Below are 17575 nucleotides of genomic sequence, written 5' to 3' on the forward strand. Positions count from 1 at the left end.
TAAGCATCTGACTCTGAACTTTGGCTTAGAAAATGATCTCACAGTTCATGAGATTAAGTCCTGCAATGAACTCTGTGCTGATAGCATGGAGCCTGCTTGGGATTCTCTCCCTCCCTCTCTCTTTACCCTTCTCCCGTGCATGCTCTCTTTCCCAAAATAAATAAGTAAACATTTTAAAAAATTAAAGAGATTTACCTTTATCATACCTGTTTTAAATTTTAAGAATGGCCTGCCAAAGATACTAGTAAATAACATCTATCTTTTACTAGGCCACTTACTATGTCTTAATCACTCTTCAAAGCATTTTAAATACAGTAAAATCTTGGATTGTGAGTAACTTGTTTTGTGAATGTTCTTCAAGTGAGTAAACATTTCTAATAAGTTTTAACTTGGTAAATGAGCGATGCCTTGCAATATGAGTAGTACGTGACACCAAACATCACATGATCACAACTGAGCCAATGGTTCTCTCTCTTTCTCTTTCTCTCTCTCTTTCACTGCAGGATTGTGGGTGACTGTCTCCCATTCTCAGATGCTCAGTCTCAGGCTGTCTGGCAGAAATCAGTGATTATTCAGAACATTGGAAGGTGCCCACAACTGACACTAGTGTATTTTTTGTCACTTCAAAGCACCTATGGTCTATATTTTCATATGTGGACATTGAGAAACTTAACAGAAGACCATGGGGGAGGGGAAAGGGGGGGGAGTTACAGAGAGGGAGGGAGGCAAACCATAAGAGACTCTTGGATACTCAGGAAAAAAATGAGGGTTGATGGGGGGTGTGGGAGAGGGGAAAGTGAGTGATGGGCATTGAGGAGGGCACTTGTTGGGATGAGCACTGGGTGTTATATGGAAACCAACTTGACTATAAATTATATTAAAAAATAAAAAGCACCTATGGCCAGTCCTTTGCTTTTCCATACAACAGTAAGCTTAGGAATGCTTTGCTTCATTCTAGATCAGGCTGCCTGCAGATATAGACCCTTTCCCCTGCTGCCTTATTGCTAGTTACATTAAACACAGTATATGACAAGAGTTTATTAATACTGTACTACAGTCAACATCCATTAGTGATAATGAAAGTCGTCCTGCACAATAACCCTCTCATGTCTCCCTCACACCAACCATGAAGGTTTTCAAAGGTAAGTGCAGGTTAATTTGTTTGTTTTTCTTTATATTTTGTTATTTTCTTTATTATTTTATATTATATTACAGTATTATAATCATTTTATATGAATATTTTTGGGTTGTGGAATAAATCATCTGAGTTTGCATTACTTCTTATGGGAAAATTAGCTTTGGTATGCAAGTGCTTTGGATTATAAGCATGGTTCTGGAATGAGTTATGCTCACAAATCATGGTTTTATTGTCTCTCATTTTATTTAATTCTCCCAACCATGAAAGAATGTGAGTTCTAAGAAGGTAGAGAGTCCTGTTCTATCTTCAGAATTTAACAGTCTTATCACCTAGTAGGTGCTCAGTACATATTTGTTAAATAAATGAGTAAATGTGTCTTAGTTCGTGCAGGCTGCTCTAACACAATAACACAGACTAGGTAGTTTATAAACAGAAATTTATTTCTTACTGTTCTAGAGGCTGGGAGTTCCAAGATCAAGGCACCAGCATGGTTGTATTCTGATGAGAGCCTTCTTCCTGGTTTATATCCAATGCCTCCCACTATGTTCTCACATAGTGGAAGGGGCTAGGGATCTCTGTAGGGTCTCCTTTATAAGAAGATTAATCCCATTCATGAGGGCTCCACATTACTGACCTAAGTACCACCCAAAGGCCCTGCCTTCTAATACTTTCATATAGGACACTAGGATTTCAACATAAGAATTCGGTGGGACCGAAACATTCATACCATGGCAAAATAATATAATTATTAATATTTTAGAGAAGGGAATTTAATGACTTGAGGTTATTTTCCAAAGATTTGGTAGGAAATGACAAAATCATCAATCCTAAGCATGCTTAACCCACTCCAGATTCTTCTTTTCCTGTGCATCCCATGGATTCTAGAGATACAATCCATTGTCTTGATGCCTCATCTATAGGATTTCCTTCAGTGGTGAAATATTAGTAGGAATGATATATGCTTTGTGAGAATGTAATTCCTAGATGTATTTCTCAAATACACATAAATTGTTCACAACACAAGCTCTGGAGCCATTCTGTAAGAAGAGGTTTTTACTGTTTTGTTAAGATTCTCCAGGATGCTATTAAAGACCCAAAAGTATGCCAACACAAATTTTCAATTTCAGATACATGACTTCATACTTTCAGGTCTTGTATCTGCAGCCACCAGTGTAGCAGGAGGCATGTTCTTTCCATTTTTCCTATCTTTGGAGAAAATATAGGTGGGGAGCATCCTGCTTTTCCTGCCTAAAACCCCTTTATTTGTGACTGAAGACTTTGGTCTTTCAGAATGCTCAGGAGGAGCACATCTTAGACTCACAAGTAGGTGGTGGACTATTGTATGGGAAGGAGAAACTTTCCTTTGAATCCGTCATCTAGTCTATAAAATTTCCCACAGGAGTCACCATATTAAGGATTTTTTTTCCTACAGGAGTCACCATATTAAGTGTAATTACTCAAATTACACTTATTAAATGCATGTATTAGGGGCACCTGGGTGGCTCAGTTGGTTAAGCTTCTGACTTCAGCTCAGGTCATGATCTCACAGTTCATGGGTTTGAGCCCCACTTGGGGCTCTGGGCTGACAGCTTAGAGCCTGGAGCCTGTTTCGGATTCTGGGTTTCCATCTCTCTCTGACACCCCCCCCCAACACTTGTGCTCTGTCTCTCTCTCTCTCTCTCTCTCAAAAATAAACATTAAAATTTTTTTTAATTAAAAAAAATAAATGTATGTGCTTACAGTTGAGACACTGTTCAGAAATAACTAAATGCAAATGAAATTTTGGACTCACTTTGATTCTCTGTTTTTGTTGAAAATTTCTGTCAATGTGTCCATCACAAATAATATGGTAATTAATACTGTACATACATTTTCTATGGAAATTTTTTAAAAAATCCCTTAGTAAAGTCTATTTTGTCATTCAGAGGTTTTATAAGTACATAGCAATTAGATCTTCAGAATTTAGGAAATGTTTATTACCTTTATATACAAGTGTAAGACATAATCCCATAGTGCTGGTTACCTCACCAGTAAGATTATTGATGATTCCTCCAGTTTACCTTAAAGTTCTGACAAAAATTCTCAAATCTGATTTAATAAAAATGACTTCTAATTATAGCTTTTCTAAAAATCAAATTCTTAATATTCAAACAATAGTCCTGCAGTAATCTATTGTTCATTCAATGAGAGCATCTTGAGTGAACTTGCCTGTTAGTACATGGAATGATGTGTGATAAATTCCAGTTCCCATGCCCAAACTATGCTTTCGTCATGTAAGTTTAGGTGGTTATTCAAAACATGATTATCAACAGAGCAATAATGGATTACTTTGGGGGAACCTATTCAACCATTTTTGAAAGCACGCTTTCTACCTGTCTTTCCATGACTTATGTAAAGCTAGCTGTGTGTACAATCTCCCTGAAGTCTCCACAGTGATCACTGAGGCATATACCATCACATGAAAATATAATCACAGAGAACCAAGACGAACAAAAGATCTTAGAACCACAATAACACTGTCTTTTGATTTTAGCTGATGGCACAGAAGATTCTGGCTATACATCATCACCGCACTATTCAGATGAAGAAGAGATCCTTTCCTTGGGAAATGGGCACCTGAGTTAATTCAGCCTGAGCCAGGTTAAAGTCATCAAATTGGCTCTCACCTCACCCTCCTACTATCGCATCTTGGATGTGTCATATGTTTAATTTCTTGGAGGCAAGGTGAAGAAAGTGAGGGAAGACCTGTTTGATATGGGGTTTACTTTATTTTTCCTTCTAAGAACAATTAAATCATTTTTTAGCTCTATCTACTTCATTCTGTACGATAAGAGTTGTTTTCAGCATCTGGAGTTAGTGCTCTGAAAAACTGATATAGTCTGTGACACTACTATTAAATATTTTAGGTGATTTATATCTTCCTCAAATATTTAGGGTCTTATATAATACCACCCGTTGACTTTTCACACCAGATGTACCCTCTATTCCTGTAATGAAGCCACCATGTGCTTTCGCACATTTTTCTCTATTTCTGGGATGCTATTCCAATTTCTTCAAGGTTCAATTCAACAATTCAGTTCAAACAGGATCACCTGAAAAATGGTTCCCTCAGGGCGCCTGGGTGGCTCAGTCGGTTAAGCGTCCGACTTCAGTTCAGGTCATGATCTCACGGTCCGTGGGTTCGAGTCCCATGTTGGGCTCTGTGCTGACAGCTCAGAGCCTGGAGCCTGTTTCAGATTCTGTGTCTCCCTCTCTCTTTGACCCTTCCCTGTTAATGCTCTCTCTCTGTCCCCAAAGTAAATACATGTTAAAAAAAATGGTCCCCTCAATACTCTGACATTTCAACAGCATTAACTACACAGCATTTAATCAGATCCCTTGGGATCTGATCTATGTATACTTGATCGTGAGTTCTCTGAAAGCAAACATTGTGCCTTTTCCTTCTTTACATCCTTCTCCACTTTGCAGCATACTTACTGCATTGCATGCAGTTGACATTCAATATATTTTTATCAAAATCAATTTTTGCACAATCTGATTCAATCCCAATTTTAAGGGAATATATTTTTACTGAAACGTGTCATGTCTTGATGCCTTTAACCAACTAAAATTTCAAATAGGTATAAGATGAAGAGATATATAAGTGCATATGGTAATAGATAATTGGTTATAATTATATCATATAACTTATCTTTGCATAGAAACATACTATGTTGGTCACCTTTTATCGCAGCGCCTATTTCATAAACATTATAAAGATTATACTGAGTATTAAGAGTGCTTAGTTTGTGTGCAATTGATACAACATTTGATCTTGCTAATATTATGTGTTTATTTGGTATTAATTTTGAAAGAAAACTATACATCTATTTATTTTCATTTTTCTTTTTCAAATGATTCAGATACAACTTTTTAGCAGCCAAAGATCATGTTCACTACAATGTCATGAATACAGAGGCTTTTGTTAGTACATTTTTGAGGGCAGCATCAGAGTTACCTTTGTGTCACTAAGTCAAGGTCACAGAACATTGTGATGATTAATGCTTAAAATTATTTTTCATAATTTGAAGATTTTTTAACTATTTATTCTAAAGATGAATACATTTATTGAAAGCCTAAGGCATAAACCTCCCCAAATTAATCTTGCATAGAATTAAAAAGGGGAATAAGTACTTTTATTCATTCAGCATATACCTATTGAAAGTCAGCCTTCAAGCAAAACTCTGGAAGCAGGAGATTCAACTAGAAAGATTATGTGGTAATTCAGGTAAAGGGAGTGGTTTAACCTGGGGTGAGAGTCATGGATATGGAGAAAAGTGGATATAGTAGAGAGAAATCTAGGACATGGAGTAAAAGATCTCCAGACATCCTTCAATATTCAATATTGACTTCACTGAGAGTCAGTAGGATGTTATCTTTAAAATGAGAAAAACTTTTACAATAAGGGAATGGTAGTGCTTATTCTAATCAATAAGTGGTCAATCTCTCTTTCAGAAAATTCCAAACCATTGTCCATGGCTTACTCCATTCCTCAAATAGTCTCCTCCCTCCAACAATCCCCATTATCACAGCTTCCTTGCAAGTTAGCTCTGCCACTAACTTTGACACATTTTTCAATCTCCAGTAGCTTTCGTAGGGTTTAGCACTTAAAATTATGCAATAAATATTTAATGAATGAATGAATAAATGAAAGAAAGGTCATATTTTCACAAACCCTCACATGTAATCAGCTCTTACTAATTGTTGAATAGTTCTTATGGTCCAAGTCATTTCCTCTTTTATCCAAGTTTACTTCTGAATTTAGTTCCTTGAGGTTATAACTCATAATGAGTCAATTAATGCAATGATTCTAAAAGCTGAGGCATGTGTTAATATGTTTCCTCTTCCAAATTTGCATCTTAAACAGAGATCTTAAACATTTTTATACTCCCACATGGATAACTAATCCTGGGGATTTCAGGCATCCTGGCAGGCTGGAAAGATAGAGCTTCCTATATCTCCTCACATAGAAACATCTTCTGTCTATACAAAAGACAGACGTTGATGTGGTCAAAGAATCTTTCAGATCAGCAACTTTCTCACAAGTGTTTTGTTACACGTATTTTCAGAGAGTGATAAAAAAACATAGTGAATGGTGTGGAAATAATTCTTATGGTAAGTGATGGGACAAAACGTTTGAAAATCTATGCATTTAAGAACTTTTTCTAATTACTTGCAACACACTAGAAGTTTTTATATAAATAACATTAACTAAAAAGGGCCTCTTTTGGACAACTGAATGTCAGAGAACTTAGCCTGCCAAACACCCTTCTGATTTTACAGGTGGGTTTTTGTTCACTGTTTCATTTTAATTTTACACACAAAAATTTTAAATATATAATAAATTATAAATTGACAAGGTGGCTATATTCCTTACGATTTTCAAGAAAGAACTGATTGTACTTATGTTAAGAGTTTTCTGTGTATAGCTGGAAACAAAAGAATCCAAAAATAGCTTCTAAAAAGTGGTACTTTTGACTTCTGTGCATCAAGAGAAATTTGGTGATGATATAAACATACAACTTAAAAATCATCAATGATATTTCTATATTTGGAAGTGCAATAGTTAAAAGACATTTGCTATTATTTTAAGAGCTATTAGTCAATATTGGATTATTTAATTATTCTAAAACATTATATAAGACATTTTAGTGATGTGATCTCTACCTTTGCTAATGACAATAAAATGATATTTAAACTCCAAGAATCCTTTCACACCAATTTTAGGTTTTAAGTTTTGTTTATATTTTAATATGGAGAGCTGATGTTCTAAGAATCTCCAAATTTTCATAACTGACTAGGAGACAATGGGGATCTTTTCAGGGCCTCTATTATTTATTCTTAGAAAAGAAAAAAAAAATAATTGAGTATTGCTGTTAACTACTGAAAGAAAGCCCAGGAAAAGGATGAAATATTTATAAAAATTTTGAAAATATAATATTCTCTAGATAATTCACAAATATGAACCAACTTCTCAGTTGTTCTACCTGGCAAACAGGAACCAGAAGTCTGTTAGTACAAACAGCATATTCTGAAAGATTATAAAGTACCAGCAGAGAAGTACTTCACTGCTAATCACATCTGCAACTTTTTCTAAGAAAATCAGCTCCACACAAAAGCTGCCAGATTGAGACAGCCACCATCACAGCTATTTGAACCATGATTATCCATCCATTGGTTGCCCTGGGATCTTAAACTTAGGACTTCTAGCCACATACTAAAAAAAGATGTATAAAGCCAGCTAGATTCTTACTTATTCGACTAGGGATATTCAGAGAAAAGATGCTATTACCTGTGGTAACAGATGTTGAAAGTTACGATGTAATGAGAGTCATCAATGGGGCTCATGCTAAACTAATACAAGGTAAGTTTATGAAAGCACAGAGACCTGAGAAAGGAGTGGATGTCACTGAGTGCTTGGGGTAAACATATGTCTCTAGTCAACAGCCATGTTTTCTTCTTTTCTGTTCATTAAACCCTGGATCTGGTTCTTATGGTAAGGCATTAGTCAGAAAGGTTGAATTATGACTGTTCTAAGCCCAGCAGTTTGCTAGGATATGTTTACACCAGCTCACAAGACCTGTTTTTATAAAATCTCTTCCCAACTCAGAGTTCAGTGACATCACATCAGTAGCTTGACACCAGTCAACATGAGAGTATTTATGCCACAGAAATCAGGAAGTGCTACAAATTAGGACTACCATTTCCTCTGGCCCTTGGTCAGTTATTAACCATTAATCACCACTCCAAGCCCATCATGGAAATCCCATTTCCTTTTGCCAGCAATTTGTCCAGAGATAGATTCAGGAACAAGTTTTGACCTATGACAAGTAAGACAAAGTCTGATGGAATCACCCAAGAAGGATTTCCTCCTGATAACTTGAAGCCAACAAGCTTGCCTTCCTACCTTAGGTGGTACGTATAATGCTCTGAGATGCAACCATAATGGAAAGTCAGTAGAATACAGAGATGTCTACATAGGTCATTAATAACATAAACCACTACCAACGAGGGCATCCAAAGAGCAGCCAACTAGGAACAGTTCACCCTGGGTATAGAATATAATGGAGTGCATTATCTATAAAGAATTTTAAAACAATAATGAGATACATTAAATATTAGTCCACTTTTTAATTATTACCCTGTACTGAAAATTCTAAACATTGTTAGTGATATTCCTCACATATCTTCACTATTCCTATCCAAGTCCTTTGGTATGCTTTCGCTGGTAAGTCTAGAATCAACTTTCTTAAACATCTAGTTACATGAAGTAATTGCAGATTTTTTTTATTTAGGAAACTTCCATATGAGTTTTCTGTTATGTGTACACACAGCATTCTGTTCACAGAAAGTAGCAGACTCAGAAGGTTGCTAGGTCGGGTTAATCCAGCACTGAAAGGAAAAAGCATGAGCATCTGCTCAGAGGCCCTACAGAGCTGCTCAGATGCCAAGCCTTCTACAGCTCTAATCATGCAAGGCTTGGCCAATTACGGTTCCTGTTCTTGTGTGTCCTGGAGAGTCTCCCTATTGTGCTATTAGTATACCTATAATAAACTGCCTTTACATAGAGTATTATGAGAAGTTTCCTTTGTTTTGTAACCTAAAGAACCAACTAAAAACCAGAATTCAACACTTAACAATTAAACAAAAGATTGCCCCAATTCAAGATGTTGATTGGATACACATATGCACAAAATCTATACTAAGAAGACAGCAAATGGACAAAAAAATGTTTAACAAGACATTATTTATAGCAATTAAAATTTCAATTTTTATAAATGCTAACCAAAGAAGAACAGATAAATGAATGATTTTTTTTAAAGAATATATAATGATGTGGGAAAATTCAGCTAAATATTTATGATATACCTAATGACACACTTATTTAAAAACATAAATGGAAATAAATCAGATATCAGTGTTGTTATTTCTGAATAGTGGAACCAAGGAATGTTAATATTTTTCCCATACACTTTCTATAATTTTCAAAGTTTTTAGCTCTATAGAAATAAGACAATTTTGAAACAATTATTATGAATTTTCTATCAGACTCTGTGCAGACCACTCAGAGCCTGGAGCCTGCTTCAGATTCTGTGTCTCCCTCTCTCTCTTTACCTTCCCCCACTCACATTCTCTCTTTATCTCTCAAAAATAAATAAAAATTAAAAAAAATTATCACACATTTTCATATCATTAATGTATCATGAAAATATACTAGGGTTCTGACACTATTGTTCAAGATGAGAATATATATATGCATGAAAGAAATGAGTTCCACAGGTTAGACAAACCACATCAGGAAACTTTTAAAAGATGAAATAATGTTAGAAATTCATGAGAATTTGCATTTTATAAAAAATAATACTGTCACATTCCAAGAAAATCTCTTTTCAAAAAAAAAGGAAAATGTGATTTATTTTAAGGAGAGCCTTAATTTAAAAAAAATATTAACGTTTATTTATTTTTGAGACAGAGAGAGACAGAGCATGAACGGCAGAGGGGCAGAGAGAGAGGGAGACACAGAATCGGAAGCAGCAGAGAGCCTTAATTTTTAAGACAAATAAAAAAGATTAAAGAGTATTTCTTTGCTATTACAACAATATAATCAAAACCCAAGTTATGCTTCTGAGAATATGGCTTTATGAGAATAATTTCATAATCCTGTGGGATGCTGTTCTATTCTGTAATAAAAGAATCATTTAGGTTTGACATGAAATCTCAAACACATCTGTAAGTGACATAGTTAGATGTTTAGATTTATTTATTTGATTGTTTAGATCACCATTATTCAAATACATATACAGGAAGCTGAAGTACATAGTGTATCTCAAATCAATGAAGAGTTTTCCTGTGTATCTATCTATCCATCTCCCCCCCCCCACTCTCTCTCTCTCTCTCTCTCTCTCTCTGTATATATATTATATATATGTGTGTGTATATATATATATATTATATATATATATATATAATATATATATATAATATATATATATCCATTCTGAGTGGAGAAAAACTCTGTTGGAAGAGAAGTGCAGGGAAATCAAAAGATGTAAATACCTCTTTTTTTCTTTTTTTCTTTTTTTTTTCCCTTCCCCTCCCCCATAGAGGTTAGAGTGGGAGAGAGAGCCAAAGCATAAGAGACTCTTAAAAACTGAGAACAAACTGAGGGTTGGGGGGGTTGGGTGATGGGCATTGAAGAGGGCATCTTTTGGGATGAGCACTGGGTGTTGTATGGAAACTAATTTGACAATAAACTTCATATAATAAAAGAGAAAAAAAAGATGTAAATATACTACGGGGGGGGGGGAGATGATTTTTTATTCGAAAAGCCAGAAAATGCCTAAGAATTGCAGCTACTATTTTCAATTATGCTTTGTCCATGAAAAAGAGTTTGTTTTAGAGACACAGTGTAAATTGTTGAATTGTAAGGATTACCAGGCATGAGGCTCATTATCTTAGAGTAGACCACACAGCAGCACTTTGCTTTGAGAAAGATGATCATTAAAAAGAGTCTCATTATATTGCATAAAATTAATTATATTCAGAATTACCCTGCTTCAGAAAACTGACAAGAGCAAACGTATAAATTAAAAGATTTAAAACATACCAGATACAGCGAGGAAGTCATCAATGCTTGTGATGTCATCTACAGCTTCGGTGAGGACATGGATATGATTCTCCCATGTGTGCTTGTACATTTCCATGTTTTTTTTGACCACTTGACTTTTGGGTCTTGCAGCCAAAGCAAGTGCAGCATTAATGATCTGCAAAGATGGAGAATGTTCACATGGTAATTTCTTTGGAGATAGTAACCAGTGTGCAGATAATGGGTATTCTTTAAAAAAAGAAAAATAGACAAATACATCTTTAGCAAGGACAATGGTAAAATGCCCTCGTGTATAACTCCCTCCTTGTTTTTGGTAATACTTTAATTTTATTTGCAGCAATAGTTTAATTAATTTTAGAACTACTTATTGTCAATGCACTAAGAATTGCAAGAGATACGAAGATAATTGGTATCTGCCTTAAAGGAGCTTCTCTATTACTCAGTGGGAAGGGCAACATATAAGCATAACTCAATTCAATATGCAATACATATCATAACCACAACTAATGGTCAATAGTCTTTAGAAAGCTAAGAGATCACCTTCAGCAGAAGTCCTAAAGAAAGTCTTCAGGGAAGAGAGACATGTTAACTGGTCATTTGGACTCACACTGCACAACTCAGTAGGGAATGTTTGCAACTATTTGCAAAGCACTGGAATAAGATCTTTGACTTCCTTGAGGTCTTGCAGAATTTTGCCAGTAAATATTCATTATTAAGTAATTTATTAGTTCATTATTCATTCATTCATTCATTCATTCATTATTTCAAATATATTCTGAGTGTTTTTTATGTATTAAGCATTGTTCTAGGTTTTAGGGATATGGCAATAAATAAGACAGAAGCAAAATTATTGCCTTCATGGAGCTTTTATTACAGGTAAGCACAGAGGCAATTAGCAAGTTAAGTAAGTCAAATATATGGTCTGTTACATGGTTATAAGAACCAAGGAGGAAAAAAAAAATAGACCAAAGAAAGGAGAAAAGGAGTGGACTGGTTGTGAGGGCAGGAAGTTTGTGATTTTAGCGAGGTCTCACACTGAAGTGGCTAGTTGAGTAAAATCGCTATTGGAAAAGAATGATGGGACAGGACACAGAAGTAGCAAAATTCAAAAGGTGGAAAAATGGAGGAAATGCTGAGAAAATGGTGAGCAGTCTCACCGAGAGCCTAGGTATGCAAAAGAAATCAACAGGAATCTTTGATAGTCCTGTTCAGGACCTGGCCTTATTTGGAAGGCACTGAAGAGTCTCTTTGACTTTTGAGCAATTTGCTCAGAAATAAACTTCATCACTTTTTTAAGATTTATTTATCTATTTTGAGAGAGAGAGAGAGAAAGAGAGAGAGAGAGAGAGAGAGAGAGAGAGAGAGAAAGAGAAAGGATCCCAAACAGGCTCCACACTGTCAGCAGGGAGCCGGATGTGGGGCTGGAACCCACAACCCATGATATCATTACTTGAGCCAAAACCAAGAGCCAGAAGCTTAACCAACTGAGCCACTCAGGTGCCTCAGAACTAAACTTTAGAGAAATTAATCTGGCATAGTTGGCTACTGCAATAGGTTACAGGAGCAAGACAGAGCCTGGACTGCAAGGGTGGAAGTAATGAAAAGGTTTTGACAAAACTTCCAATTAATTAAGGAAGGATGAGGATACATCAAATTATTGCCAAAAATATCATGCAGCCATTAAGAAATCTGTGGAAAATACATCCAAAATAGCACAATAACAGTAGATTACAAAATATTATGCTCCAGAGCAAACACTGAAATGCAAACATGATAGAAATAAAACTTAAATGAATACATGCATCAATTAATAATGGCTCTTTCAGAGGTATGGAATTTCCAGTGCTTTTTATTTTATTTGTGTGTGTAACTGAGTTTTTCAGATTTTTTAATGGTGAATATGTTTTAGTTTTATACTCAGAATAAATGGAATTCTTTTTTATTTTTTTGAAGTTATTCATCAAAGAAAGATGATAATTAAGGTTTTTCTATCAGTAGCGTGGAAAATGATTTTAGTATTGATGGAAAAGGAGAAGTCAGAGAGCCAAAAAGTCAGTCAGGGTTATAGAAGCAAATGTGTGCAGTTGTTTTGGAGGACAGTGTTAATGAGGAGTATTAGATGTCAACTTTCCTATTAGAGATATTGACACTGAAGTGACCCAGCCCTCCAATACAAATCTCCATACCTGAGCTATGGAATTGGAGCTCATAAAAAAAGTAGTCATTCATTTACTCATTTATTTGTCCATGCATTGAAAGAAAGTAGTTTTATGTAGCAGCAATGATTCAGATTCTACACTGGATACTGAACTCACAATCAAAAAGATTCCACCACAGGTTCTAAAACAGTTCATAATCTAGTAGGGAAATCAGCCCAAAGCCAGGTAATTGCAACATACCAGTGATTCTCAGCCATTAGCCTGTATCAGAATCACCTGGAGAGCTTGTTAAAATACAAATTCCTGAGCCAAACCCTAGAGTTTCTGATTCACATGATGTGCATTGGGGCCTCAGATTTTGCCTTTCCTAGTTCCCTGATGACAGTGATGTGCTACTGGCTTGGGGTTCCGGTTCTGAGAATCACTGCAAGATATAGATAGATAGTTAGATGATAGGTGACAGATGATAGACAGATAAATAGATAGATGATAGGTAGGTAGATAGGTAGGTAGATGATAGATAGATGATAGATAGATAGATAGATAGATAGATAGATAGATGATAGATACAAAGATAGATAAACGCTATAACATGGGGGCTATTGTAAAGGTAGAACAGGATGCTCTATAATGCGTGGGAAAGGTTTCCAGCTTCATAAGGAAAGATGTCCCAAAGGACTAAAATCTGAAAAATGAGCATAAATCACTATAATGTGATATCCTTTTTTAGGAAAGGGCAATAACGTGTGCAATGGCTTAGAAGCAGAGCCAAACCTCACCTCCTAAGGAATATTCAGCAAAAAGGAGGTAGTAATAGATTTTGAAGAAAATCAAAGAAGACAATGGTAAGAACAGAACAACCTTTGGAAAGTTCCAACATATAGAAGGGAAAAATAAATTGTAAATGACAAAGATGAGAGAAGGAACCATCAAGAAGGATGTAGAAAAGAAAGGTATTAGAGAGTCAGATGAGGAAGAAAATTTTTTCAAAAGGTTAAATTCTGTCAAGAATAATGAGGACTAAAATCAGCTTCTGAATGTGGAAAACAGGAGTCAATAGTGTAGCAGAATATTGGGCACAGGATTCGGATTTCACCAAAATATGATGACAATAAGAACAAAAAAGAACCATTTTCTACTCAGTAACCTAAAGGCTGCACCTTACTTAAATGACTTTCAGTGAATTATTGGAGGTAGAGGAGGGGAGAAATTAGTTGCTTGAAAATATTGTGTTGATATTCTTTTATTTCATTTTTATGAAAGAGGATCACATTGAATTTTAGGGAAACACATACTGCTTTTAGCAATAACTACCGTGCAGTATTCTTTGACTTCAGTTTTAGAGTTTTATTAACCTATTAACTTATAATGTATGTTTGTGTACATTGCAAAGCCTCTGGTCTCTGGTGTTTCATTGTCCCTGCAATTGGACAGCTGTGTACATATGTGGTTGTGCTGAAATTATGCCTTTGCAGAAAGGCACACTTTTAAAGAACTGGTGCAGAACCCTCGGTGGGAATATGGAGTCATGAACATAAGACAGGCTATATTTTGTAAGGACATTTTCCGTTCTGTTTCTGATCCAATTTATCTGATTCAACAGTGCACACTATGAGAAAACTTTATCCTACTTGACTATCCTAGTATGTAGCTTAAATCTAAAAGCAGACAAAATTCAGAAGATGTCCTAGCCCTCTTTAAGGCAGAAAAAATCTTCATCCCAATGTCACACTCCTAGAATTTTATCTATATATCTGGGGAGGGGGGGAGGCAATTCTGAAGTCATCTTCTTCCAAAAGTAAAGGTGTACGAAATACACTACACTGCTTTCTGAGGCATTTTTCTTCAGATTACAGTTGAGATGTGTGCATGTCAGAATCGCTCTTCACCCTTAACCCTGTGAATCACCTAGTCAGTTCACCTTCGAAAGAGTCTCTAACTTCAGGAGCTTATTATATTTTAACATGACCAGTTTAATAGCCTTCTAAATATTTCCTAATTCCAGTTTTACTCCAAGCCATTCTCCCTACTACAAACCCATTTCTTTTTTTTCTTTTTTTTCTACATTTATTTATTTTTGAGAGACAGAGACAGCGTGAGCAGGGGAGTGGCAGAGAGAGACAGAGACACAGCAGAGTCTGAGGCAGAGTCCAGGCTCCGAGCTGTCAGCACAGAGCCTGACTCGGGGCTGGAACTTACGAACTGTGAGAGCATGACCTGAGCCGAAGTCGGACGCTTAACTGACTGAGCCACCCAGGCGCCCCACATTTCTTTTTCAAATGCAGAAATGACCACATCCCTCCCTTGCTGATAACCTTTGACAGAATCCTAGTTAACTAAGAATAAAATCCAAATGCCTTTTCACTGATTCACAGTCTAAAATCCTCCACAAGCTGGCCCTTATCTACAGTTCTCTGTGCTATGATAATCCCCTGTTCCCCCATGTTAGCCTATGTTCTGGCCATACTGTCCTAAGCTCCATTTCCTGATGATACCATGTATCTTTACATCTCTATGACTCCTCTTACAACTGAAAACACCTTAACATTCTTGCTCCATTTCTTTCCCTGCTCTGGTCCATCTGAGGAAATATTTCTTACCTCTAAAAACTGTTGAAATGTCACTATATACTGTGAAACCTGCCCTGTTCCCTATAACCAGGTAACAGAATTGTATTCTGTATTCTTGTATTCAAACTCTTTGTTCATATAACTAAATAGTTGTGGTATTGTACAACTGTTTATACACATGTCTGCTTCACATGAGCCTCTTTCATAGGTGGGACTGTGTCCTGTTCATCTTTACTTCTTGTTGCACTAAGCATGTCAGTCAGAGTTATTACTATATTTATAAACTACCTCTAAAACACACGATTCTATTCTGTCTACAAATCTGTCTATTCTAGATACCTCACAGAAATGGAATCATGATATTTGGCCTTTTGTGCCTGAGTTTTCCACATATAATAATATCTTCAAGGTTCATCCATGTGTTAGAATGTGTCAAAACCTCATTACTTTTTAAGGCTGAACAACATTCCACTATATGTACCTACCATATTTTGCTTCTGCATTCATCTGTTGATGGAAATAGGGTTGTTTCCACCTTTTGGTCATTATGAATAATGCTGCTAGGAACATTGATGTACAAATATGGGGTTGAGTCTTGGTATACACCCAGGAATAAAATTTCTGAATCATATGATAATTTTATTTATACTTAATTATTTTGAGGGAATATCATACTATTTTCAGCAATGGCTTCAGCTTTCTACATTTCCACAATGAACAAAAGCTCCATTTTCTCCACATTTTTGCCAACACTTATGTTCTGCTTTTGTTAAAAATAGTATCCGGCATCATGTGTGTGAAGTAGAATCTCATTGTGGTTCTGATTTTATTTCCGTAATCATTAGTGATATTGAGCATATTTCATGGGCTTATTAGCCATTTATATACCTTATTTGAATAAATATCTATTCAAAAATTTTGCTCATTTTTAAATTAAGCTGTTTGGTTTTTTGTTGTTGAGTTTTGGGGATTTTAAAATATATTTTGGATATTAATCTCTTAGCAGATAGATGATTTGCAAATGTTTTCTCCCATTCTGTGGGTTGTCTTTTCATTCCCCTGGTAGTGTCCTCTGTTGCTCAAAAGTTTTTCATTTTAATAAAGTCTAATTGATCTATTTTTTCTTTACTTTCCTGTGCTTTTGGTGTCATGTGAAAGTAATCATTACCAAATTTAATATCTGAGTTTGTTTTCCTATGTTTTCTTGAATTCTGCAGTTTTAGCTATTATTTTGAGGCCTTAGATCCATTTTGAATTAATTTTTGTATATGGTGCAAGGTAAGGGTCCAACTTCATTCTTTAACATGTGGATATCCAGCTTTCCCAGTACCATATGTTCAAAAGACTGCTCTTTATCCACTGAAAGATCTTGGCACCCATGTCAAAAATCATTTAACCATATAAGTATACCTTGCAAATACTGCAAGTTCCATTCTTGACCCCCACAACAAAACAAGTCAAATGAACTTTTTGTTTTTGATTTTTCAGTGCAAACTGTAGTCTACTAAGTGTGCAATAGCTTTATTTAAAATAAAAACAAAACAAAACATAAAAAACATGTATATGCCTTACCTATAAATATTGCTAAAACATGATAACCATCATCTGAGCTTTCAGTGAGTCATAATGTTTTTGCTAATGGAGGGTCTTACTTGGTGTTGATGGCTGATGACAGATCAGGGTGGTGGTGGCAGAAGGGTGGGGTGACTGTACCAATTTCTTAAAATAAGATAAAAATGAAGTTTGTTGGGCGCCTGGGTGGCTCAGTCGGCTAAGCATCTGACTTCAGCTCAGGTCATGATCTTGCAGTCCGTGAGTTCGAGCCCCAGGTCCGGCTCTGTGCTGACAGCTCAGAGCCTGGAGCCTGTTTCAGATTCTGTGTCTCCCTCTCTCTCTGATCCTCCCCCATTTATGCTCTGTCTCTCTCTGTCTCAAAAATAAATAAACGTTAAAAAAATTAAAAAAAATGAAGTTTGTTGCCTCAATCCTCCTTTCATGAACAATTTCTCTGCAAAATGTGACAGTTTGATAGCACCTACCCACAGTAGGATGTTTTTCAAAA

General features: G+C 35.8%; 1 protein-coding gene across 6 annotated transcripts in view; it reads right to left on the bottom strand.

The window, feature by feature from the left end:
• The window catches only part of CTNNA3 (catenin alpha 3), a 1783011-nt gene that overhangs the window by 572537 nt on the left and 1192899 nt on the right, over positions 1–17575 (bottom strand). For all 6 annotated transcript variants that reach the window (XM_045040980.1, XM_023240490.2, XM_045040981.1 and 3 more), the window contains one exon: positions 10785–10941. In XM_045040980.1, the coding sequence (XP_044896915.1) occupies positions 10785–10941 (157 nt within the window). The remainder of the gene's footprint in view (positions 1–10784; positions 10942–17575) is intronic.

Source organism: Felis catus, chromosome D2, assembly GCF_018350175.1.
Source record: "Felis catus isolate Fca126 chromosome D2, F.catus_Fca126_mat1.0, whole genome shotgun sequence".
Taxonomy (NCBI): Eukaryota; Metazoa; Chordata; class Mammalia; order Carnivora; family Felidae; genus Felis; species Felis catus.